This window comes from Sphaeramia orbicularis, chromosome 3 (assembly GCF_902148855.1).
Source record: "Sphaeramia orbicularis chromosome 3, fSphaOr1.1, whole genome shotgun sequence".
NCBI classification, from domain to species: domain Eukaryota; kingdom Metazoa; phylum Chordata; class Actinopteri; order Kurtiformes; family Apogonidae; genus Sphaeramia; species Sphaeramia orbicularis.
In genome coordinates this window covers 55,398,579-55,426,513 of record NC_043959.1, presented here as the reverse complement: position 1 = coordinate 55,426,513, position 27,935 = coordinate 55,398,579, and the positions used below count along the sequence as shown (strand labels likewise).

Genomic DNA, 27,935 nt, shown 5'->3' with positions numbered 1-27,935 from the left:
TCTGGTTGCCTGACAACTAAGTGATTTTAAAACAATACCACAGTCAAACTGACCTTCATTATTTCTGACCAGTGAATCTCTTATGTCTCTTCCCCATGAATAGAAATGCAAAGTGAAACTGAAATGATCGCATTTTGAAATTAAACTGTATTTTCCTCCATTGACTAGCAAGGCAAGGATCTTAATATCTTGATGGGTTAAACTGCAAAAGTTATCTTCTGCCAAACCTGAAGCAGTGAAATTATGAACATTGATTAGTTATTGATCTTTGTAGATAAATTCACCTCGTGTTTGGCCCCTCTTGGGAGGTCAGTGCTAACCCTTAGTGCAGAAAAGCATCTGTCAGGGCTGTGGAGCGTCATTACAGCTGCAGAACACTTAAGCAGGATGGATGTCTGGTAAAATGACCCTTAACCTGAGTCACCAGGTTGAAGGAGAGCCTCTGTTGTGTATCTGTTCTGCACCTAAAAAACAGAGATACACTTACTGGATGAGGTTTGATATGAAGTTAACATTGTGTGTTATCAGGGAGAAATCTTAAAGACATTCATGAGCAGGAAGTATGATTTTTAAGGTAGGCTTTATCACAAGTTCACATTTTTTTCCAGAACACTAATTGTTTCCATTTTAGCTGAGTTGCACATGCACCTTTGTACATATTGTGTCCCTTTAAACACAGCAACAGTACACTGTTAGTTAATTTGTGTGGTGTTCAGCGATAAGGAGAGATGCTAACTTTATTTAGCAAGGGTTTTCAAACAAAGCCAATTTTTACCTTATGACAGAGTAGCTGGTTCCAGCTGTCAGTTGTTTTTTTTTTTTCTTTTTTGTCCCCCCCCCCTCCCCTTTGGAGCCCTCTTGATGCCAGAAACTCATTCAACAGTTCACCCTCCAGGCCCATGTCCAATGCCAAAGCCAAGGTTGGCAGAGCAGTTTAGCTTGGCGTTCCCATCCATGCACCAGCATCTATAGCTAAGATGACTATGCCAGCCATTGTAGCGCTCCTGCACACGGTGGAGTGCAAGTAGAGAGCCACAGTGCTCCATCCAGGCCAAAGCACTGCTGTGGGCATGCTATGTAGCCTAACCAACTCAAGTTTGTCACTGTATGTCACACAATGCTCCATTTTGCAGTTTCATCCAGTTGTGGGGTCATATCCAGTTCAAGTACATTTTTTTATTCTACTCTAGTGAAACAGTAGGTATTCCATTCTGTCATGCTGTGATTATCAAAAAAAATTAATCAACACTGTTAAGCTGTGTTAGTCCTGTTAACACCCTGTCTATAAATAACTATCTAGTACAGAGTGGAATGGCACACTCTACCCAGCAATGAGAGCTGCTATGATAATGCTGCAGATTTGCCAAATCACAGTGATAAAAAGGACGTCTGTTGCAGTGCTTTAAACCCGTACAAATGACGATACTTTACCTCTATAGTTGTTTACTGACTCACTCAGACTGATACCTGGAAAAACATGAGGGCTGCGTGTTGTGTTCTGCAAACTTTTCAGTTTTATAAAGTAGTTCGGAAATTACAAAATCATAAGAAAAAAGTTCTGCTAAATTTTGCTAGAAAGGCTTATAAAAAATATGCCTGGAGCTTGAAATTTATTTAGATACGCTCAAATTAAGATAAAGTTAAAGGCAAACTCAGTCACATACTCAAGAAGTGATGTCTCTGGTAGCACGTAACACATACACACACACACATTCACACGCACATGTACACACATACATGCGCACAAATTGTTGGGATGAAAGGAATATGTGATAGAGATTTGGCATTGTGCTGCCAACTCAGGATAGGATTTACTCATTTTCTCTCTCTCTCTCTCTCTCTTTCTCTCTCTCTCTCTCTCTCAGCCTATTTATTAACTAAAGAGCTTTCTCTTTGTTTGTCAGGGAGGATTGTCCTCAATGGAGATTTTCTGTGTAAGCATCTGATTATCCATCAATTCCATAAAAAGCCCCAGAGAGGCTGCATATCCCCATTATGCTGAAGGGCACAGCAATGAGAGACAGAGTGAAGGAAGGGGGAGGGTTTCCTGGAGGAAATGATCAAAATGGATTTTAGCTTCTTTAACTGCTACAAGTATCTGCATTCACTTTGGTCTTAGATTTTGCCTAATTATGTATTCCAGAATTGTGAGAGTCTCCTGGTTTCCATCTCATTTTCCTTTGTCTTTTACCTGCCAGAGTAGGCTTCTACCTACACAGCAGCGTGCAGTGTGAGTTTCCTCATCTGCACTGTGTGTTCTGGCAGTCTGAGAGAGCGAAAGCATCAGCTTGCATGCATTTGCATAGAGCCCTATGAGATTGAAATTCAGATTGAATAGGTGTTTTTTCCTCCTCCTCTAGCTGTGCCTGGCTTGTGTATGACAAATCTGTTGCATTAACTCCCAGGGTAGGCTGGGAGCGGGAATGTTTGTGGAGCGACAAATTACACATCAGAGCTTTATTTAACATTCCCTACATGGCTACAAGCGATGAACTATTAAGACGTCAAATAAAAGAACAGCTAGAGATGCAACCCTGCATGCAAAAATGCTAAAAGCACAGAAGAGGCATGAGAGACAGAAAAAAAAGATGTTATTTTGGTTTTTTGCCAAGAGAATTTGTATGAGATAGTGTATGTTTGTATACAAGGGGTGCGTTCATTATCTCACCAAAACATCATATAATTAAATAAATCAATAAATCACAATAATTACAATTTACATTTGGATGAACAGCAGGTGGATTATAAAAAAAAAGATTTAATATTCTATTAAAGGTGCAACTATTTCCATTATAGATCATCATTTTGGTATTAAAATAATGACTGATACTTTGGGTTATTGGCTGATCAAGAAAATATTTTAACAATAAAAAGTTCCCCATTTCTCTGTCATGGCCTGTTATCGTCAAATTTGTGCCACCAGTTTGACAAAAAACAACTGCCAACTAAACCAACAGCCTCTAAAGAATCACAGCAAACATACACTTGCTGGCTTAGCAACATTAATGCAAATCATATAAAACTTAAGATCACACATAACGCAAGGTCATCGGATTGCCTGCTGCTATTTGTAGATCGTTAGGGCTAGGCCACAAATTGAATTAATATAATGAATCAAGGTTTTTCTTTCTGAATATTGTGACAAACGTTTAGATAGCAAAATCAGGATCATTCCTCTGGGGATTTATCTTTATCAAAAACAATTTGAAATGTAACCTGTGTGCTTCTTGTAATATATTAATTGTAAATGTGTTTTTCCAGTCATATATGGCACACATATAGAGTAAAGAAGGGGTGTCTTTCAAAAATGTTTAGTCATTTGTTCTCATAGCCAGAAAACAATTAATTAATATTGTAAATCATCTGGAACATTGAATAATAACAATAACAGCAGCAACAATTTAAAAAAAAAATTAAATAAGAATAATTCATTTTGGCCATATTTCCTTCAGTATAGGTCGTCATGGTAATGATTTCATTAAGATGTAGCTGCATTAAGGTAACAATGATCTAATTAACACTAAATGCTGGTCTTTGTGACGTGGAGTAAATTACATCCTTATCATCAAGCCAGTTCATTTTTTGATTCATAAACCAGCTGTGTCCTGATTTTGATCCTCAGGTGAAATAAATATGACCTGCCGTCGAAGTGAGAGTCATATCTTGTATTAGCCTAAAACCTTAAAAGAGCAGAGTATAAGTGTCAATAGCAGATGGCTCTAATGCATGTCGTACAACTGAGTAATACTTTTCTTTTGTCGGCACACCACTGTTTGGGTGTCAGAGTTTGGTACATCAGGGTAGAAATAATGACACTCCAAATGCAGACGGCATGGTTTCTTCTTTCTATTTTTTTTTTTACTTTTTCCTTTGAACAGATAGAAATACAGTCATTCCCTAGTTTTACATTAGATAGCAATAAGCTGGAGTTTGTTAAACCTGGAAGCATATAGTCCCTTCTGACATACTTTTATATAGCCTGTAAGAAAGTAACTATAAAAAAAACTAAACTGAACTGCATGTTTGACATGTTCCCATATACATACTGTGCAACTGTCGAACAACGCTGACGAATCGGCCTCAACCAAACTCGATTTGAGAGAAGCAGACGGATCCTCTAGCTCCTGTGTCATTTGTGCTTGCCGTCAGATGCCAATCAGCTTGAGCTAAGCGCGACAACTTGCTAACATTCTGACAGTTTCCAGTTTAAGGTTTCCCAGAGGAACTTTCACTTGTATAGTATAGTTCTGCATTACATTTATAATCATCATATACACGGTTTCACAATCCCTTGTCAGACCTTGGCTTCCACTTTGACACCTTGAAGGACACCAAATTTCAGTGTGATTTCAGTCTAGGTGTATTAGTTATCTAATTGCATACAACTGTTGGATTCTATGTTAAAGCACAGCCGGTTGTTTATTAAGTTAAAAAAATACACTTGTTTTTTTTTTTTTTTTTTTTTTTTTTTTTTTTTGGTTTTTAGCTCACCAGCCGGTCTTTGTTAACAATTTCTTCAAACATCTTCTTTAATAAAACTACTGGTCGGATTCACTTGGAAATTTTTATGTAGCTTCTTTCGGACAATGTCTCCAAAGTTTGCTCGCAGTTTTGAGGAATTTCGATTTTGGCATTTTTGATAAATTTTTTAAATATTAAAAATTTGCCTTTACTGATAATGGGCTGTATTTTGATGAGTTATAACGTGGAAATAATTACAGATATCATTGTAGTTACTATTGAGCACTGATAGGAAGTCATATATGGACTTTCATTTAATTAGTTGAGTTCTCCTCCAAAGTACCACCCACTTCTCTATTGGAAGATTGAGCTCCTGCATAAAGACCACAGGAGTCTGAGGCTATGTTTAGATAACAATCTGAACCAAAACCGCAAAAGGGGTGTTGCGTTCTCACTTTTAATTCTGTGTTTAGATGTGTGTTTTGGGGGGAAAATCTGCATGCAGACAGACATGCAAAATTTCCTGTTATTATAGTATTATTATTATTATTTATGCCAAGCACAGTCGTCAACTACTCAATTATCAAAGTCATCCCACCTTTGACTTGTCCTCCCAGGCCTCATCCACAGCTGTCTAGTTTGCCTCCGCTGTATTGGTGCATCAAAAATTTGCTGAAGGTAATTAATGTGCCTTCTCCGCTCTCTACTACCCTCTATAAAAATTTGTGACAATTGCTGAAATTACTCAAGGATGTAAATTAGAACAGCTAGGGCAACTTGAAGGTCCGTTGCAGGGAAATAATCCGACATGTTGTTTTCCTGTACTGGTGTGTGCCTGTGATGTAAACTATGCGACGAGAAAACACAATTTTGCATTTTCAACCCTTTAGACGGTGATGCAAGAGTGGAGCATTTTTAAGATTTCCATTCTGGAAGGTGGTTTCATTTTTTCCATTTTCAACCCCCAAAAATGCTGTTGTCAACTAAACAAAAAGCACATCTGATAAAATATTTTTGCCGTTTTCACCCGAGAGTGTTGTTGTGTAAACTGGAGAAGAACCTGACAACCTCACAAATTTAAATTGGTATCGAGTCTTGATAGAACATGCTGGTGATCTACAGGGCCATTAGTCCTTTTATTTATATATATATATATATATATATATATATATATATATATATATATGTATATATATATCCCATGCATCTGGTGTAACGGTGACAAGCTAACGACTGATGAAATATTTATTAGCGAGTTCTTATACATGACAGCTGTACATCTCTCTTACCTGTACTGACTAAGTGAGGCAGAACAGAGGGTATTCAATGGAGAAAGTGGTCTTACTGGGCTCATTGCACCATTTGCCTTCTAAGTATCCAAGGGAACACAGTGGTCAGCCTGCATGCATTGTGCTCAGGCATGTCATTTTCTCTCCTTAGCTTTTCCATCCCAGTTCAATTGACCCTATTTCTTGCCTTGCTCTGGCACGACTCTGCTACACACCGCTACAACTGGCCAGGTCATTGTCCTGATGATAAGTGCCACATCCTGTTGAGTGAAGTGGCTGGAGGCATTAGCCTGGGCCTGAATAGATGGTAGACATCGACACACAGACAGGCTGCGTGTCCAGACAATGGAAAACGCCAGTTGGAACAGGCTCTGATTAAATAGATGGTGAGTGAAGTTTCACTACAGACAGGAGGATAACTATAGTCGTTTCCCAGAGGTGGAGGTTCAGCTTTGTCTTGATTCAACTCCTCAAGCTGATTCTTTCTCTGTGCGCTAGAGTAAACACATCTTTACTTTCTGCTTTTGTTTATCCTCTTGTTGATCTTACCTCTACATTTGTACATCTAAGCACATAAATACAGTTTACGTCTTCACATTTTTTATTTATTTTCTCTCAAAGAGAAGGACAACTAAATTAGATGCTTCACTCTGCTGTTCAGCTTCCAGTAGACTCAGTTCCATGCTTTTTTTTTCACTACTCAAACATGAGATTAGGAGCTTGTAAAGCGGCAATAAAAGCGATGTGAGCACCAGACAGACACTCCTGCTATTCTATAAAAAGAAATAAGTAGACTAGATGTGAGTGTCTTCAGGTTTTTTTTTTTTTTTTTTTTTTTGTTGGGGTGGTGAAGTAAAAGTTAAAAGTCTGTGAACATTGCACACCTGTCATGAGAGCTCTGATCCCAGATGCGGCAGAATAGGCAAAGGCAGGAGAATTGTGAACATCAAAGCACCAATCAGTAGCTCTCCTGCCAAAGCTGGGATACCACTCTTCACTGTCCCATTCCTCTCAGTAGTCTTTGTTCTCTCGCCACATCCTCTTCAACACAACCTTTCACAAGCTGAATGACTGTTTCAAACCCATTTCACAGCTACTAGCTTGACTAATACTCCTCTGCCATGTGTTCCTCTTCCATTACTATCCATGTGACACTTCTGTGATCTCTCTCTCTTTTTCTCTCTCTCGCTAAGTTTGTGAGCATGTGGGTGTGAGTATATAAATATTTGTTATGATTTTCATTGTTGGGCTGTCTAAAAGCACCTCTTGTCTACATTCTATAAAGCAGTTTTCTGTGTCGGCCTGTCTGAGTTGCTCGTGATTGATGTGTAAAATTGGACTGTTTTTGCTCCCATATATTCCTGAGGCGGGAGATCTGAGTGGGTTTCGTTTTTCCTTGCCTCCTGAGGCACGTAGAGCGTTTCATGTTCTTGTGGGTTAGAGTCAAATGGAGTACTACACATGAAGGCACACACTGCAGGTTGCAATAGATTGATCTGCTCCTTTTTGCTGCTTTCTTGTGTACTATCTGTATTTTTGTATGTGTGTTGTGGGGAGTGTAAAGCTTGCTGCCTGTGATGAATTGCCACAGCAGTGAAGACAAATTTGGACGTCGAGGAGCGTTGCTTTTCCTCAGAAATTTGTGCTGCCTTTCTGCTCTGTGTAATGATGAAGAACTAGGCACGTATCAGCCAGAGGAGGATTGCTACTGTTCAGAATGAAAATCACAGCCAATGCACACATAGCAGCAAAGCAAGCAAGGAAGTGGGCCATGATATATCCACTCTGTGTGTGTTTGCAGTCACAGCTTGGCTTGGGGTTTTTGGTGCAACCGTAGCCTACCACCCTGGGGAGCCTCTGGCCTCAATACAGGAGCTTTATGTACAGGAGGGTTTGCTGCAAAGGGACCATGAACTCTGGAGATGATTGACAGCTTTTGTAGGCTTTCAAAAGGCCAACCATGGTGCTCAAGGTATACATGAAGAAAAGGAATATTAAATGTTTGGTTCATAAGTGCCCTGCTGAAGTTTGACTATAGCAGTTGTAGGTAACGGTGGATGAAAGAGCCTCAGATCAAGGGACACTGAAAGGAGCTTGAAGGCATCTGATAGAGGTGGCAAGTGAATCAGATCACGGACAAAGACCTGGGACGCACCTCAGCTGTGCGTGACAGACGCAGAACCATTTGATTTTCATTCCGATGCCCATGTTAACAAGTTAAAGCAGCCTCACGGTCTGCATGAGAAGCATGTCTGTGGTACAATTCAAGCCTCGCCTCAGTAGCATGTCATCTAGAAATTTGGCATCAAGCCTACTTTTCATGCATAAGGAAAGCAGTTTCTAGCAAAAATAGACACAGGAAAGATATTGTGATGGTTGTGACATAACCGACTCCTTTCACTTTAGATTCACTGTCTGGATTATATCTGAGTATGTAACAGACCTGAAAATCATCCTTTTTTAAAACCTTTGAAATCACATGGTTATAATGAATATTCCTTTGATCAGTAAGTACATGGATCATCACAGTTTTTTCATCCAAACTAAATGTGAATCAATAAAATAGTAGTAGGAATAGTAAAATGAAATGATTTAAGAGCACAGGAGCAACACATGCATAAGACCTATTAGAAACCTCCACTTCATGACATATTATTAAAAATAATTATAAACATGTAGTTATCTCCAAGAGGGCGGGACCAGTAAAATAATAGCAGTGAAAAAAGTAACATTACATTATGAAAATTATTACAAACGTTTCCTTTAAAATGTGAATATCTTGCAATGTCTTAAGAAAAATAATTGCAATTTTAACAATATTATGTCTCAGTTTATCATTTCTTACAGATCACAGTGTATCTACAAATACACAGAACATTTAGTAACAGGCAGAATACTGTTAAAATTATACTTAATTCTCTTAAGACATTTCAGGTTGTTCACATTTGTTCAGGTTATTCACATTTTTCTGTAAAAGGATAGTTTGTAAATGTAAACAATTTCATGTAATTGTTCTTTTGGAGTTGTTATTATTTATTGGTTATTATGATCGCATTTTACTGATCTGACTCACTGGAGATTGAACTGGTCTGTTTGTGAAATCTGACCTAAAATGACTATGACACCTTTACCTGTTGATATTTTCAGTGTAATTTTTGCATTTCCCAAATTCATCCCATGTGCCGGATTGGACCCTTTTGTGGACCGGTTTTGGCCGTATGTTTGACACCTGTGTTATAGATGGTCATTCCACCAAACTTTTTTTTTTTTTTTTCTAAATAAATTTATATGGTTACATTTTTTATATATATACTTAATCAAATTTTCCCTGACACAAGATTCAGATAAATAACAAAACGAAAGAAATAAACAAAACTTATAGCCTTTTTGCTATTGGACAGATTTTAATTTAAAAACTAGTACTGGTATTTACCCAGAATTTTGCGATCAATGTGTATTATATTACACTTATATATCTCTTGCTGCAGTTAGTACACACGTCACTTGTGGACTGGTCACCTTTCGGTCTCGTAGACATAATTGCAGATGGTATGGGGAACACATACAGGTTAAATTGCTTGGTGTGTAATTATACTTGTTTGATTGGATGCAGTATTGATTGGTACTAAGTGCACCTAGTTGCATAGTCTTCCACAGGAATAGTACACCTGATAATGAAGCTTTGAGGGAATGCTGAAACACCACTTTTATAAAGTATAAAATTGTTGACAGCTTGGTGAGTTGTGTTAAATTTCGATACTTCCAAGTTTGTCTGTTGTAAGTCAGAGTTTGTAGACTTTTAGTGATCCTGATAGCCATTACCTCACCTGTCCCTGTTAACACTGGGTTTGCAACTCAGAGTGAAATAGGTGGCTCGTTAACTGGAGTGTTTCAAAACACATAGTGAATTATAAATGTGACAGTACCCAGTCATAATGAATCGTATAACCAAAAGTGAATTGTACACAATATAATCACAAGGTAAATATGTAATATACACCTCCAAACAAAAATAAGAGTGTATAGAATAGTCCCTCTCCATCATCGCTTTAACCCCCTAGAGGTGTGTGGTAGTGTGTTGACCTGCAGAGTCCCAGCCCTGTTTTTTTTTCCCCTCATGTTTTACCCTGTTCAGGATGTTTCTGGAAGCAGACCTTTTGGCAGTGGCTTTGTACCTCCAGCTAATAGGAGTTCAGTACAGCCTGTGTGGGCAGAACAATATAAAGCAACTCCAATTCGTCTCCTCTTTTCACTTACTACACTATCTGTCCGCTCCACAGTTCTGTCTGACAGGCAAAACCCTGGGCACACACCCATTTCTCTGCCTGGTGATTGTTTAATATGGATCTGAAACGTGGAGGGAGTGTGCATTCAGCTCTACATCCTTTCCATAGAGTAGATGCCTTCTTATGTTTTTTTTTTCTCTTGCTATTCTTGGATTTGTATTTCCAGATATCGTCATGACGAAATCAAATGTAAATCAACGGTTGATTGATGAAAATGTCACCTATTTCCCCTGTCTTACACCACTACTATATTGTGTACACAGAAGTACACAGTAAAAAACGACAAACTGATGCTTCTAGACGATACAGTACACCAGTATAATAAATCCATCATTGCGGTTGCATTTGATTACTCACTGTAGTGAATTTTGATCATGTATTGTATTGTATGTGACATCATAACTGACACATTTCTTTATGGGTAACCCAATGGCAAAGTTTAAAAAAGCAACACCCGCACACATTCACAATTGCATGACAACTACAGAACAAACACGTTTTGGACAATGCCTTGTCCTCTAGAATTCTTTTATACCCGCTATCTATTTTCCTTCACATATGCTGGAGGCTGTTTTCACTGCAAATTACCCACCAGGTCCATCATTCTGCTTCAGGTGTCAAGGCTGGTTTTCAGCTGTACCAGCATAAGGTGTGATTTACATGTCATATCTGCAATGCACTCCCCCACCCTTTTTCTTTTTTTTTTTGTTATGGTAATGATAAAAAGAAAAGCCGCATATTGCTTTAAGTTTTATTTCAGCTTGTCTACGTCTTTTTACATGTCCCTCTGTATATGTGTGTATGTGTAAGTCCAGTAACGTTGCAAAATGTTTGTCTCACTTTTTGATTTTTAGGTTTTAGTTTTCGTTGTCAGATCAGTGTTATGATAGGCGTTTGTTTTATTGTTTTTTTTTTTTTTTAATTTCTTTTCATTCATTTTTATTCCGTTTTATTCTCAGTATGATGTAAGTGGTGCGACTCACCGCTAAAAGAATCAACAATTTATCTGATTTTCTTTCATTACTTCTCTTTCTTTCTACTGACCTTCATTATTTTTCTTTCTGCCTTTTTCAGAGAATGATGAGACAGGTGTGATGGATAGTTTGCTGGAAGCCCTACAGTCAGGCGCTGCATTCAGAGACCGCAGAAAGAGAGCACCAAGACCCAGAGGTGAGTCTCATATCTTTTACCTACATTTATACACAAACAATGACACCCACACAGCAAAATACGTGACATATGTGAAGTACTTGTAATGCATGTAAAAAAAATAATATGAAAATGTAAAATCCATTGTCCTTAATTTCATTTTTTTTTTTTAGCTGAATGCAGTAAAGGCTAGAAATCTTTTCTTGGATAGCCATGCCAGAGAATCCTCAGTCTGAGAGGGTTTCCAGTAAAAAGCAGCAGAGCTTGTGATTTACTGTTATATTTGAATTTTCCATCTCAGGCCAATCTATGCCCTAAAAGACAGTATATTTTGTTAATGAACTTCACTGTTGTTAAATCTTCAGACAGTAAGTGACTCCCTGTCATCCTTTTTAACCTCCTAAGTGTGTGTTGGAATTGTTTCTCTGCCGCCCTCCTTACAGAAAACCAGCAGATGACCATCAGCCCCAGCTCTTACCGACAGGTTCTCAGACCTGTTGCCCATGGTAAAGCAAAAACTTTAAAAAGCCGTACAACTAAAACTGCAAGCATGCTCAGCTCTGACTGTATCCGCTGTTGACAATTAGCTTTAACCCTCTCCTTGACATTTCGTGTGTTGAGTTTTTCTGTGTCCAGTCATCTTTTCAACGTGCTTGTCTTTTTTGTGTCCTTGTTCGTACTTTCTGAAAGTGTGAAAGGCCATTGCTGAAGCAGTTTTGGGGTGTGTGAAGGCTCTGAAAAATCCAGCTTTGTGCTTCTTTGAAAGAAATATGCGTGGGGTGTTCTTGTGGTTCGTTTTGGTAAGGTCTATAAATTGCACAATTACTACAGTATTTTAAATAGACTTTATGCTTTTCATTGAAGTTGGTCTTTTTCCCTTTTAGTAAATCTGATCTGATGAGAGCAGCAAAGCATCAAATCTCAAGTGCTGTAGATATTATGGATAGAATAACATTTATTTTGTACTGAATTTCTCTCTGCTGAGCTATACATTGAATGTTTTTGTAGAGATTTGAAGAAAGTTCATCAAAGACCAGTGGTAAAATGTTCCGGTGCAGACATTTTTCAGACTGAATGGAGGCCAGAAACTTTTATGTTGATCAGTCTCATGTTTTGAAAACTTCAGCTTTGTATTGTATCACACATGGGAAGTAGAGCAGCAGCAGTTTTGTATTCATTCCAAAATGAAAAAAAACAAACAAAAGAAAACAGGAATCTTCACCAAATTACTTGAAAATCTGTCTTTGGAACCATTCTCATATGGTGTAACACTGCCACAGCCAAAACAGTTTTTTGCTTTGGATTCTGTTCAGGTCTGGCACTGCATTCATCATGGAGAGCTTTCTGGTACTGATTTAAATGATCAAACAAATTAGTTGTTTTTCCTTGTTTTAAGGCAACATTTGCACTGAAGTACCTGTTTTTTTTTGGTTTTTTTTGTCAGCATCTTTCTTTCTGCAGCCAAAATCGTTCCATACAAATGCTCTTTTCTTTTCTTCATTTTTTTTTAAACACCCAAAGCATGTTTTTCAGAATTTCTCTCATGTCCCTCACTATTTTTAGCTTACCAGCCGACAGGCCGTAAGCTATTGTCGTCATGCGGCATCCGTCGGCGTCGGCGTCTGTCATCGGCGTCTGTCGTCCGTTACAAAAATTTCAATCGTCTTCTTCTCCGAAATTACAATTCCGATTGACTTCAAACTTGGTATACAGCTTCTTTATGATGATATCAACAGAAGTTAGTGAAATTGTTTGGATCCGGATCTGATTCTGGGTTTGGTGCGACTTTGAAAAATTTCCCCATTATAACAGATAGGAAATGGATTGATCCAATAAATCAGTAAGTATCAATGATATCAAGTTGGAATTTTAATTTTTTACAGATCTGATTGGAATATGACCAAAACATGGGCTATTTCTGTACTATGATAAATACACATAACTGGATGATAATAAATGGTATCTGGATACATTTCCCAAAGCTTTTAATTTGGCCGGTAAGCTACAGGGCCATTGGTCCTATTTTTTCAGGTTGTAGTTGATGACTAATCTGGATGGGAACTGGTTTGATTGTTTGACAAGCAGATTAGGAAGGATTGTGATCGATGAGTCACTGCATGTAGGTAATTATCTAGCCACAAACTGTGTATCTTTAAAGGTTATATAAAGCAGAAATAAAGGTTTTATGCATCAGTCACACCAAAAATATATATTATTAAGCACCCAGCCTAATTTGAATGGAACAAATGCCAAAAATATAAAATTCTGCTTCCAATTCATGAAAATATAAGCAGCATTAAATGCTCTCAAACACTCCTTGCATAGCAGTGGAGTCTATTGCTATGGATGGCGGCAGCAGCAAAATTGCAGTCTAATAGACACCTAAAAAGGAACACCTTAGAAAATAAATGACTTCTTTTGATTATAGGCTGTTAAACATACTAAGTAACAAGTCACACAATATCACAAAGGAACTAACTAAATGAAGAGGCATCAGACCTGACATTCCACTGTTCTGTATCGCAAAATTACTGCTTTTGTTAAGGAAGTCTTGTGGCTTTAAAGAAGCAATATTACAGCCTCACTTAACCTTAAGCCTGTGTGCTGGCAGGTTAAATCAGTCAAAATATTCTCAAAATAGCATCATAAATAATGAAGCATTTTTGTTTCCTTCAAAATGTTCAGCTGCATTGCTTAGTCAGCAATCTGTGTAACTGGCTAGCATAACCAGAGTGTTTGTGACATGGTTACAGTGTTAGAAAAGGGGCCTCTGCTAAATTTGACTGCAGCGTGTGAACAGCCAAAACACGTCAACTCAAAACTGTCGAAAAAAACAGTGAGACAAATTTCTGGATTTGCTTTACACCAGCTCTGAAAAACTTGTAATATAAGACAAACTTTTCTTGAAAATTAATCACAGCAAATCAGAAAAGCTTGTAATTTTTTTTAATAACCAGCAAAAATGCAGTAAGATGATACTTCTGAGTGAACTTGACTTCATGTCAAATGACCTGCAATATGACTTGCCAAAACTATATGTTGTGCAACCATGCAGTGAGGACTGGATGGTGCGACAATTATAACACATGTTCCTATGCTGTTCATGGCTGCGAACATACTTTGTTGTTTCGGCTGTTGTTAAATAAACAGCTGCTTTCCTCCCTTGTCAAAGGTTTTCTTCAATCATTACTGAAGTGCTTAAAAAATTACACTGTAACCCTATTACCTCTTATTACTTGTAATTGGAATCCCAGCGGGCCAGGTTACAGGCACACATGAATAAAATTATTCACGCTCAATCCACCCACATCATTGATGGCAATGATAAAGGGCCTTGCTCTGTTGTTCAGCGACGACTTATCTGAAATTAGATTGGAAAGGGACGAGGGGGAGGGAGATATACAGGGTGGGAGGAAAGAGACAGATAGAGGTGGCTGTAACGTAAGAAATGGTGAGAAATGGTGTGAGGAAGAAAGATAGACCCAGTTGCTGAGGGTGAAACTGAAGAATAATTTGAAAGAAAATAAATAAACCCTGAGCATTTGGACTCAGCTGCCCCGTGTGTGTGAGAGAGAATCGGCGAGCGCAAGAAACAAACCAGAGCCAAGTTGTTTTTTAACAGGGGATTAATATGAAAAGAAACCACATTGTGTTAAAGAGCTGCAGCTTAGTGGGTACGTTGTAGAGGAGACCCCATGTTGTGTTGAACATGAAGAAAGGTGCTAGAAGGTTTCTGGCATAGCTGCCCCCTGCTGGCAACTTTAGACATGGCCTTGTTGAAGTCTAAAGCTCAAGGCTTGAGCCTGTCACTGCAGGCATCATACACATTGCCAGCCTCCCAGAGCAAACACAGCTAATTACTTTTCTCTGCCCAGCCCCAGCACCAGCTCAGCCCTCTCAGTGCCCATTCATCTTAATTTCCCCCTCTCTGCCATCTGCCTCCTAAATAACACTCCTCCTCATTTCCCTACCATCCCATATCCCCGCTGTCTTCTTCTATACTCTCATGGCCTGACAATGGCCCTCCCCAAACATAATTGCCTGTTATTGGTATGGAGTCTCTCCACTTCTCCTGCTTCACCCATTTCCCTTCCCTCCTTCTTCCCTTTGGAGATTCAGGCCTTAATTGCCCAGGGTTTAGCTGGAGTAAGTGAAACCCACAGGATGCTTTCTGTTTAGTTGGGGGGTGATGAAGTTTAGTCAGCACACAAGCACTTAAACACCTACTTTTACTTTCATACCACCCTTCCACTTTCTTTTCCCACTGTTTTAAATACCCTTTAATAATTGATCTCAGGGGTGTTGCTACACTCCAGTGGAGCAGCAAAGAGAATTAAAACAGAAACATCTGCTTCACAAGATATTGTAATTAGTGTTGAAGGGGAGAGATGAGATGGTCAATCTGAACTTGCATGGTGCCATTAAGCTGTAGCACCAAGGGAGATTCAAGTGGATCAGTAATGTCTGCAGAGACAAATCAGATGGCTGATAGATCCTACTCCCCCCATAAGAATTGGATGAGACTGTGGAGTAGTTTGATTATGGCTACAGTGCATTATAGACATGGTGTATGATTATAATGATTGCCTCACAATGAAAATAAAAATAAAAAGATTCCTCATAGTCTACTGCACTGTTTGCTACACTCAAGAAGGTCTATAAAGTCCTAAAAAGTAGCAAATGAAGTCATTTAAAATGTCTCCAGTTTGTCAAAAAATTTTCACTTTCATGGATCCTTTTTCTGATACCATTTTTTTTTTTTTTTAAATGATTCACCGAACATTGATTAGCAAATCTGAATATAAATGTGGCTTGTTACCATTTTAGCTCCATACTAATGGCTGTAGCACTGTAGCGCTGTTAGTGCTAACTCAACCAGCTAACTGAGTGTGAACTGTGCTGTTAGCAACCCCAAAGATGCTCCTATCTTGAACTGTAGACAGATAATTGTATCTCTTAATCATGCAGTGTTGTCACACAAACAGCCAGTCTTCAAACCCTAAAGCATAGAAGTATTTTTGTGGTGCATTCCAAATGAATTTTTTTCTACATTTAACCTTTTCTATGAGATTTATCACCATTTATTCCAAAATTATCATCTGCATTTTGTATATTTCAGTGAATATCAGGTGTTTTCCTATATTTAATTTACTGATCATGTAATAATCAAATATCATGTAATCATGTAACTGATCTGTCATCTTCATAAACGCTCAAAGTAAATTCAAAGATTATTAAATCAAAACACAGGAACTGAGGGAAAACAGGATTTCCCAGCAAAATATATCATAAAAAAAATCTACGAGCACTGTAATTTGTCAGACTACATGGATTTTACTGGCAAATCAATATTTGAGAAGAGTTATTTCCACATTCACTATGGAGCCTTTGAACATCTGAATGGATCACATCTGATGCAGCTGAGAAACATCTTACCTGAACCATTTAATTGTACTGATAAGATTACTGGTAATATATATATATATATATATATATATATATATTAGATACGTTTGGTCACTGGAGGCTGTTTATGCTTATTGAGGTTTAATAAGTGTGTTATTAGGTTGCACCATCAACCATAAGACACAACATAAACAATGTGGAATGAGAAAATAGGTGTAGAAATTAAAGTAACTGGGTTAAGAAGGGCAGTTCAGTTCATCACCTTGGTCATTTTGTACGATATCAGATTACCTGTTTTTTATTCTTATATTGAAATTAAAATTATTACCTGTGTATTTTCATAAGGAGGATGAATTCAATAAAATTTTTGTATTTTTATTCAGTTTTTCTTAATATATACTTCAACTAAAAATTTATTCCAATTAGAATCACATTTTTTTTTTTTACCCAATCTTGGCTTCAGCTGAATGAACCCTGTTGTCCCCTCCATCATCCCTTTCTTCCTGTATTTTTTTCCCTCCTTTTGTACTCTTGAAGTAGGGTCCTGGCCCGACTTCCTACATTTCTCTTGGCTTCCTCTGTTGCTCATCTCCTCTCCTCCCCCAGCCCAAATTGGCTCAGCACACTTTAACATGAGCCAGCAGGTAAGGTGTTTAGCTGGGTTTGCACTCTCCCCCAGCACACACATACACACTTACACATATAAGTACACAGACACACCCGCATACTTCAGGGGATGAAGGTAAGCAGGCTTTGCGGTGGCTGTGGCCTGGGTTAGGATAAGGCTGTGGGGCTCTGGGGCTCCTCAACACTCTAAATTGGATTGGGCTCCACAGAATGATGGATCGATGGTGGTTAGCCACACAGGTGTAAGAGACTTATTGAATCTATGAAGCAGCCATAGGTTTTTAACTGTGTGTGCTTCTGAAAACATCTCCGCAGGCACTGTCTGGTCATTTCTACCTTCTTTGCAAGGCCTCGTCACAACCTCAGTGATTCCGAGGCTGGTGTGTGCACTTTAATGTTGAGGGGAATCTCATGATTGTACTTGCTGTGCATCTATTCTTTAATCATCACTGATCAGAGGCCTGTAAATGCATAATACAGAACAAGTTGGAGGAACATCAAGAGTAAAATGTGTGTGCTGTAACCCTCTTGTCCTGGAACTATCCATTAAGGAAAAAAGAGTGGGATCTATGAAGAAGTAAATGCCTCTGTCTTTAGGAGCAATTACTTCAGATGTCTTTAGTGACACCCGACCTAACAATTATCATGTGTGATATAGTTCTGAACTAGAGCTTGAAATTGATGTAAAGGTCATTTCACAGAGTCGGTGAACCCCATACCGAATGGAAACGGGTGTTTTTTTTCCCTCACTTGCACCAGAAGGCATTATGGTTTTCGCCCTAAAAGCAAGCCTCGAGTTATCAGAGGACTTGTGCGCTATGCATTTGCGGAGTCAACTTTATGACCCTTTTTGCTGAATTTATGTTTCTGTACATAATGTTGGATCCTTGGTTCATGAAGGCAGCTATTCAGTGCAGGCTCTAAATGGGTGTAAGTGCAAATAGTAGCAAGAGATGACTTATAGGCTTAATTTCAGTCTGAGCCCACAGTGTCTTTCAAATGTTGTGCTGCAGAAAAGCATTAAGACGAAGCCAGGGAGAGTGTGAAGTTGAAGTCAAAGTCAAAAAAGTAAGATTAAAAAAGGAAGTTTGTTTCCTTATATCTGTGCACACGTGAGGAATTTACGAAGAAGTAACAGTGAGAGAGGCACTGTGGCTGCTTAAGGGTGATGCTCTAGTGGAATCTGCAGTTAGATACTTGCCTTTTTGATTGGGCCTCTTATAGACTGTGATATGTGGATTCCACTGCGGGCTGTGATGTCCCACAGATTGTCTGTATACTTTCTTATTCCTCTTTCGCATTTGTGTCTCTCTGTATCAGTGTCAATTAAGGGAGAAGGCATCCCATCCTTGCAGAGTTCCTGAGTATATTCCTTACTTTTTTGACTTTGTTTGTCGCCACTTTATCTCCTTTGCTTTGCTGCTTTTCCCCAGACATGACACAAGCAAAAAAAGAAGGGGTTATTAAATCATTTCACTGTGCCCAAGACAAAAAGGGGAGCAGTCTCTCTCCTCCCAAGATCTTTCCGAATTGATGCTTCACGTCACCGTTTCAAAAGTGTAAGTGTAGAAGTTGCTGATTTATCTGCATTTAGTCACAATATATCATCCACACATCACATACAGTGCGTGTGCTTTTCATTAAAATGACAGATTATTGCCAAAGAGCTTCTGTTCCTGAACACTGAGTGCTCACTCTCCCTCTTTCACACACACACACTCATGCATACATGCATAGAAATTGCCACATTTTAATGATGTGCGGGTACAGGGTTATAGGCCTCTCCTGGGTTGAGGTACTAGCACTGTTGAAGGCAGCTGTACTTCTTTCTGTATTCATGTCCATAATCATGCGGCCACTTGGAGTCAGCATGTCTCTCTTATTGCTATACTTGATTGGTGGTTGAGGTGTTTAACTGTTCTTGTAGACAAAGGCACATCCAGATGGGAAGGTGTACCTTGACCTGCCTTTGTCTGTCTGTCTGAAGTACTGTACAAGGTGTGTGTGCATGGGAATGTTCACGCTTTTGCACACATGCATTGAACAGATGGAGCAAGAGGGCACCTTAACAAACCGGGTAGTGTAATTAGGTCCAGCCTGTGCAGCGAGACTTGTGGAATAGTAATTGAGAATTGTGGAGAGCAGTGAAGGATACAGTTTTTCCTTTATAGAAGTTTTAGGGAATACATTACTCACTGATTACACAGTTGGCCACTCGAGCAGTCAGTAACTGTCTTTCCTTATAATTGTCAGGCAAATTCTAAGTGAAATTTTGAAATTGGGCAGAAAAGAAAATGCTAATTTGGCATGTTTCCATAAGCTGAATTAGGTTGAATAAACTAGGTTGTGTGTTGTCAGAAGGTGGTGGCATAGGCTATGCATGGCTGTAGTGAAGACATCAAGAAGTAGAGAATAATTTGGTTTCCTCATAATCCCCATAGATACCGACTGGCAGTACCAGACTGAAGCCTGCTAACCATTCCGCAAGGACAGACAAATTTCATCTCACTCCCAGGGCTGTGAGAAAACAATGCATTTTTTTTCTCACAGCTTTGTTTTGGGAGTTCTCGCAGCTTGTTCTCGACACACCATCTGAGCAGAACTTTTTTCTCGTGCAGTGTCTGACAATTACTTTCGGTTAGAAATTTTGTGGGTGTGGTTAATGCCGGCACGAACAGGAAAAGGAAGATGAATGGATATCTGTTGCTGTATTGCTGTTTCTTTATGATTTCCCACAATGCTTAGCACTGATGACATGTGCTGCAGTAGGAGGGCCTTATGAGGGCCTCCCGAGATTCGCCAATTGAGTTTCTTGTGAAGTATTACATGTCCTTGCCAGAACAAACTTTGTTCTTGGCACCTCGAAAAAAAAAAAGAACAAATTTGCATACAAATACAACAGCCTGTACAATGTATCAGGCTTTAGTCTTCCTTCTCCTTCCTTCTTCATCCTCCTCTTCCTTCTCCTTCTTTCTTTTTCTTCATCTTTTTTCTCCTCCTCTTCTTCCTCTTCTGCTCTTTTGGTCAGCTTCTGCTCATTCATGTGAGTTTAACGCTCTCATGCAATGGTGTTTCCATCTCCCATCTTTTTAGACTTTGTGAATAGGACAAAAAACACCTCAAGCAAGGTTAAAAACCTTTTAGATTTTTGGTTCCATCCTTATTTTCTCATGCAATACTTCAAAAAGCACATAAAATACACTGTTGGAAACGCAGCAAGAGATCCATCCATTCGTTTTCTGAACCACTTATTCTTTGTGAGGGTCGAAGGGACACTGGAGCTCACTGCAGCTACATATGGGCGAGTCCCTAGTTAATAAACCATTCACTCCCACATTTACACCTACAGTATTTTCTCCATCAGTTAAGTGATTACTTCAAGCCTTGAGCACGGAGAAAGGTGTATTTATTCTACTTTAGATTAATGTAACTTGAGTCGCTTCTTTAGGCAAATATATTGTTTACCGTCGCAAGGAATGTTAAAAAAAGTATCTGTGGTTTAATGTGACATGATATTTGTGATTGGAAGTGTCTTTTAATTATTCATACTTTACTGCATTGCTACTGTAGAGCTTCCATTTGAAATTCACAGTCTTTTTCCAATGAATAGTGTTCAATTATTACAGAAAGGAAGTTGTGTTGAAATATATGATGGTGTGTATATAATACACCGTGCTAAGAAAGCAAGACTTAAGCACCTCTTGCAAAAATGCTATTATTCATAAAAGTGTAATCTGTGTAATCCATGGTCCAAAATGGAAGACGGTGACAAAGTGCAATGGTGATCCCCATATTCACTTGACTGGTTGGAGGAATGAGTGTATGAGAGCAGAGTGGGCACGCCAACACACTCTAAGCTCAACTGTGCCCACTCGGTCCTAAATAGAAAACAGATGATAACGAACATCTTTGCACTCTGCTCCATGTCGCACTGCTGTCCATCCCACATTTTTAGCCAGGTCCTAAGCCGATCAGGCTCCTCAGATATCCACTTTTAGCTGGATTATTAGGAAGCTGGGCTGTGGATCGTGAAATAGAAAGTGGTGTTCAGCATGTTGAGCCAAGGACCCTAATCAGGCCTTTCACACAGGCTCAAGCCTCAAACAGCAGGTGAAGCTCCTAATGGGGGATTGATATTTAGCTGCCTTCTGAGATGCCCATCTTTTCTTTCCATGTGATTATATGCTCTTATCCTCTGCCTGTCCAGATGCAGACCTCTTGTTTCCTGCAGAGAAAAAAAAAGCCACAAGGCAAAAAAAAAGTTTTACAATGCTTTTGCAATATTTTCCTGACTTTTGGTTTGTTTTTTATTCTTTTTTTAAGACTCTGAGAACTGAATTTTAATCCCTTTAAATCTCATTGTTTATCTCTTTCCCTCCCCATATTTCTTTCTCTCTCCCTTTCTCGTGAACCTGTTACGCACATTAATCGAGACTAAGCTCTTACATACTACTTTAGTTAATAATGCAGTGAGAAATGAAGTCACTTTCACCATGGCTTTGTGCTAATTACATTTCACAGCAGGCTTATCACCCAGCCACACACATTTCTGATCCTCCCACATTTACCAACACCAGGAGCCATATCACATAGCCATCAGGGAAAGAAAAAGCTAGAGAGATGATTATATGGCACATAATGGGAGGGAAATGACCCATTCATTTCTATTTACACCATTCAATGGGAAGTGCTTCAATTCTTGACTTTTACCTGTTGTACTCAAGAACCAGACCTCTCTCACAAGTCAGTCTAGCAAACATGTGTGTCATTCCTTGATTTGTTTATCATTTTATCAGCCTGGCTGTCAGGGTAACAACTGCAATTGGCCAACACTATGGGTGTTGGAAGAGGGAGCTACATCTTGGTTTGCCTGTGTTTCCATGGCTGCTATTAAACCAGGTTGATTCTCAGTTAAAGTAGATGGTTTCAGCAGAAGCCATAAGGGGTTAATGTATAGTTTGATATTCTGCTCACCTTCCAATCTTTAAACCACCCTCAATTCAGGTGTCCTTCCTCAGTGTACCAAACTTGCACAGAAATGCGAACAAAAGTAAAGGCTCCTGTCATCGGTGATTCCCAAGACCGCTTTAGTCTTTGGTGATAAAATGATCACATTGCCTCATCTGCATTTCTGCTGCCACTCTACCTGCTACGTGGCTCCCCACTGATGCAGAAGCTCTGAGTGCAGCGACAGGAGTTTCCATGCCGACAGAGCAGGAAGGCCAGCCCTCAGGCAGCAGGATCTGTTTGATGCTGGATTCCCCTTCGAGAGAGGGATTTTGGCTTTGCTGTTATGCATTTAAGCTCAAGCACTGACTCACTCATACATTTGACAGCACATAGCCATATGCATGCATTTCAGCATGTAAACACATACACCTCCTTGTAGACACTCAGCCCAAGGCCATGTATGTGTCTCTGGCCTCTGGGCTAAAGAGCTTCATTAGTCTGGCACTAGCTTTGATTAGCATCCTCAGGGGTACAAATTAGCAAACAAGCTCAAGTGATCCTGTGAAGAAATACTCACTTGGGGACTTTCTGGAGATGTATGAACACTTTGCAAGCCTATGATTTTTCAAAGCATTCAGTGTAGGGTATAGTTTCACCTTACACGACATTAAGTTTAAGTATTTTTGGTGAAGATGCCATGAGGATAGCTGTAGCTTTGAAGTGTACAGCAACATTTATGCTGTATGTGGGTGTGCTTTTGTGTATTTGTTTCTTTCTCATAATGTATATGTCACACACTCTCTCAGCTTGACCCTGTTCACATCTGGCATTTATATTCATTTTTCATAGGCAGCTTTTAGTACATCATAGAATACATTTCTGTATACATCTCAAGTGACCACTTAAGACTGTAACAAGCTGCCTTACTCTCTGCGAAAGTAATTTTCAATATTTCTATTTGGAAAGACCAAGGCCTTGCCTGCTTTAATATGTTTTTTTTCCAAATTTTCCCTAACCATCACATTTCATACCTTCCCTGTTTATGTGTATTTCCTATGTGTAATGAACATACACCTGATACAGCAACAATAGCTGGCATACCCTGGTTTATTCGCATTTGTTAGCATTAGCAATTACAATTTTGCACTTTATTTTGTGTGTTGTTGCACTTCACTTACACACTATGACCTGTGTGTCTACTCACTATACCTTAAGGATAAAGAAGTTGGTAATATGTTAAAAAGCTGCCGATATCTGTTTTACAATTATTAGTATTGTTTATATACCCCTGCCCGCCCCCTCTGGAGGATATATTCAGCCGTTTCTTTTGAAATTGAACACACATGGTCTGTACCACGAGGAGAGGTGCAGAATTGAATTTCAATTTTGGGAATTTTTTATACATTTTTGAAAATTTCAACTTAGACAATTTGTCCAACCAATTTCTCAGACATTATTCACCCAATTTTTAAATTTCAGACACATGTTCTTTACATGTACCTGTCTCTCAGCTTTCTCTCAGTTTTTGCATTTTTTACAAAGTTTTGAAAGGTTTTTGAAAAAATTGAAAGTTGAGAATTGAAATGAATTGCTGAATAGGCAGAGTATCATAGAGCAGGAAGGGCAAAGTGTTGTGCGACTGGGCTGGGGGATTAGTAAGCTTACTTTTTCAGTTTTTTTTTTTTTTAATCCAATATTTGATAAACTGAATAACTTTTAAGACCTGCTGCCTAGACTCTGATCTGATGCAGTTTCCTGCCTCTGACTCTGTTCAGACTTTGTATCAACATCCACCCTGGGAAATCCAGTCACAAGCAGACAGCTCTAATACAAGGTCTGGGCACATTTCAGGACACATTCTGATTGTAGGTGGTCTGGGACACATTTGTCCACAGTCATTGGCAGTCTGAACAGGTGTATATCCTGGGATTCATTGAAGGATTGTCTACTCAGCTGACACACCCTGTGTGGCTCACAAGCAGTATCATGTAGTGTCTTTTGAAGACAGCTGAAAAGCCCACTAAGATGTATTACAAGTGCTCAAAAAGTTAAGTTAATAACTTAATTTCTCTTTTTTTTTCTTTTTGAGGAAGGGAAGTATCTACAACTTGTATGACCCGGTTTTCTTTGTAAGGAAGTACAGTATCTACAATCTAGCAGAAATTCATAAACATGTCTTAAGCTGTTAAAAATTCATTCAGGGCCAATAAAACAAATAATGTTCAAAGCTGTCAAAGCAATAATAAAGATATATTGATTAATTCACTCATATAATGAGTAGCATGTAGGAAACAGTCCAATTTAAAAGCTGTTGCTTGTTGGTGTTGAGCAATTAAATTTGCAGATACCTATAGTAATTCTAACCATACATATCTTAAGATAAGACATATCTTGTGATGCTTTCTTATGCCACCTAGGTTAGCTTTCTGACAGGTTTGTTCCAAATATTAGTTATCAATCTCCTTGGTCAGTAATAATCAGTATGCATGGTCAAAATGTTCATTGGTATTTGACATATTTGACATTTGACCTTATCTACACCTACTGGTCTGGCATGCTTGTTTAACCTTTTGTAGTCATTTTACATTGTTATGTGTACCGCCTTTTTTCTGTCTATTTGAAAGAAAATGATGTGTATTGTTATGGACCAGTCCCATTGGTAATGTATACAAATTAAACAAAAAAAAAAAAGAAGAAACCAAAATAATACTCTCAGGGGCTTTTCAGACATGATAGACAATGCCAGCTTTGTGATTTGACTGATATAATATGACACCACTTGCACCCAAATGAGTACTGGATGTTCTTGTGCTTAGGACATCCTTTGTGTGTAGGCAGTCCTTCAACGTGACCATCGCACTGAGGGACTAAAAACACACGTCAAAAATACCAGCTACGAACAGGGACTCAGTGTGGAGATGTAGCTTGTACATCTGCATTGTCCAAGACTGCTTTTCATTCAGGTAAAAATTCCTAGAGCTGCTGCTTACTCCATAATAACCATACTTGACATTTTCCTCTCCTCCAGCCTGTGGAGACCAACAGATGCTTTTCATTCCAGTAGAACCCATTAAGGCCTTCTCTTCCCTACTGCATCCACTGCCCTGTCCTTTGGCGGAGCCCTTCTGAATGTCAAAACTCACTGTTTAGCATCACAATAAAGCAGATACAGAGTAGAGGGAAGGCAATAGCTGCTTCCTAGCAAAGGGCATGGACAAAAAGATTATTTAAAAAGCTGCCATTGCTCGCCTAGTCTTGTATAACCAGGCTATTTAGTTGTTCCAGTGCATTTCTCTTTTTAATACATGGACTTTCAGTAAATCAACATGAAAATTCTGAGCAAACATTGGTTCTTATTAACAGCTGACATCCGCTTTGTAGTTTACATGACTCTTTTGTTACACTTTTTGTTTGATTGTTTTTTCAAGTTGTGTTTTGTATTATTTTTCCATTAAAAGATGTCACAGGCAGAGACAGGCCATTACATAAGCTTCTGTTCAACTATACTAGGCCTTTTTCCATTACATTTTGAAGGGTGCACAATGATGAACATAACGTACTTTTTTTGTTGTTACTTCAGATTTGCAGCTGTACATCCACAAAATGCTAATCCCTAGTTTGACAGAAACATTGTGTGGTATGTCTGTGGATTTTGTGGAAGTGTATGGTTGTCAAGTAGGAGGTGGCTCACCGTCATCTTATAACATGAGAAGTTCCTTGACATAACAAGGTATTTTTCACATTATAACAAGATATTTTCATTATAAAACAATATACAGGGTGTCCCATAAGTCTCCATACATAGGAGAGATAATACATATGGTTCTAACATGTATTTCTTTATATTTCTTCTTTATAGTTCTTCAGCAGTGGAGGACACGCATTGAAATGTGTTCCCGACAAAATGGCAGTCATATAGAGCATATTATATAAATAAAAATGGTTTCTGTCAAGAAACGTTTATTTTTCCTATGTATGGAGACTTATGGGACACCCTGTAGTTTGTGCTAGAGCTGGGCAACATGGCCAAAAATATTTATTTATTTATTTATTTATTTATTTGCACATGTACTGAAGACAAAGCTTAGTTAAAATACTCTTTTATTAAGATGTTTTGCCATATATGACTGAAGAAACTCATTTTTATTTTACTTTTTATTTTATTTTATTTTATTTATTTATTTCAAACATGCAAAAAAATAAAATTAAACAAACGAAGCAAATTAAAACAAAACAAAATAACCTTTTAAATCAACAGAATCTATCTTCGAGTACATACAAGTCTGAATTCACAGCAAGTAAAAGATTAAAACAGGTTGCATTTGGAATATTGGTTTAGTAGGAAAGAGAGGATTCCATCTCAATTTTCATGATTTTCAGAAAGCAAAACCATGATTATTCAAAGACAGCCTTATCGTGTTATAACTTGATTACGTGTTTTGTTAAAATGTAAAACTCTCACTAGGGCTGGGCGATATGGAAAAAAAATCACATCACGATATGTTTTTTTCTTATCAGACAATATCGATATGTATCACGGTATTAATCAAATCACTATTTTTGTCAAGTTTAAATTTTCTGTTACTCATAAGTTAGGTGTTAGGACATCAGAAGTTTATTTTTGATTTAAATATGATTTATTTTCTGTTAGAGGTTGAACAGGACAGATGTGCTGAAGAACATTATACAACTGTTTCAGATGAATAAAACGGGTACATATATTTAAAACTAAACTAAAAGTCTGACCAGCAGGCAAAAGCTTTCAAGTTTTAAAAGAGAACACAAACAAAACAGACCATTAAATGCATACAAACGACTGCACCGTTACACCCCTACTTTTCAATAACCCGGTCGCCTGAGTTCTCGGTCAAATTTTCTCCTGAGGGAACACTCATTACTTCCCTCAGTCTTGCCTCAACCTAACTTGACGTGGCTTCAGTGTGATTGGTTCGGTGCGGCGCTACTTAATTATGATTGGCTATTCTTATGTCTGTCAAAACATAGACGAATGAATACTATCGAAATTGTATCAAACATGTCTCATATTTCTATCAAGAAAAAGTTATTTGGTGATATATATCGTTCTCATTTTATTCCCCAGCCGTAACTCGCACACAAAACAGTGCCTGGAGTACAAATAGAGGAGTATTATTCATACAGTTTGACCGAGTTCTTTAGTATTTACATTTTACATACAACATGATGATGTCAGTATCTTAAACATTACCTAAAATGTTCTGCATTTTAAGGATATAAATTGCCCGGTAATGTCATATGACCCTAACACAGTGTCTCTATGGTTCTGATGGTACAGTGTGTGGAGGTCAGTGAGTAAAATTTTAACATCACATATCCTGGTCATGCAGTCGCTCCTTTACATGTCTGTGCAACAGTACATGGTGATTTTGTTGATAATGAACACAATAAACGATGTGCGTATGCGACTGTGCAAAAGGAAGAATGAGTCCAATCAGCTGGAGGAAGAGGAAGGCTCTGTTATTAAGAGATGTGTTCTAATGATGCAGCCATGATCCTTCAGATTCTGACACTATGTTCTATACTTCCTTCTGTACGGCCCCATGCATCTTAAATTCCTTATCAGTGCAAACATGTTAATCACAATATACCCCCGCCCCTATTTTGAATAACAGCAGAATCTCACCGTTAGATAAATTATCTATATTCCTCCATAGATCCTTTCTCCCCGAGCGTGATTTTCTCATTATAAGCAGTCATCACATTGTAATGTGACTGTTTTAATTTTAAC

General features: G+C 38.4%; 1 protein-coding gene across 4 annotated transcripts in view; it reads left to right on the top strand.

The window, feature by feature from the left end:
* LOC115437987 (protein diaphanous homolog 3-like) overlaps positions 1-27,935 on the top strand; it is a 184,722-nt gene that overhangs the window by 102,657 nt on the left and 54,130 nt on the right. For 3 of the 4 annotated variants that reach the window (XM_030161418.1, XM_030161430.1, XM_030161424.1), the window contains 2 exons: positions 11,111-11,206; positions 11,629-11,691. In XM_030161418.1, coding sequence (XP_030017278.1) covers positions 11,111-11,206; positions 11,629-11,691 — 159 coding nt within the window. The remainder of the gene's footprint in view (positions 1-11,110; positions 11,207-11,628; positions 11,692-27,935) is intronic. The other variant, XM_030161439.1, reaches the window with a different exon arrangement.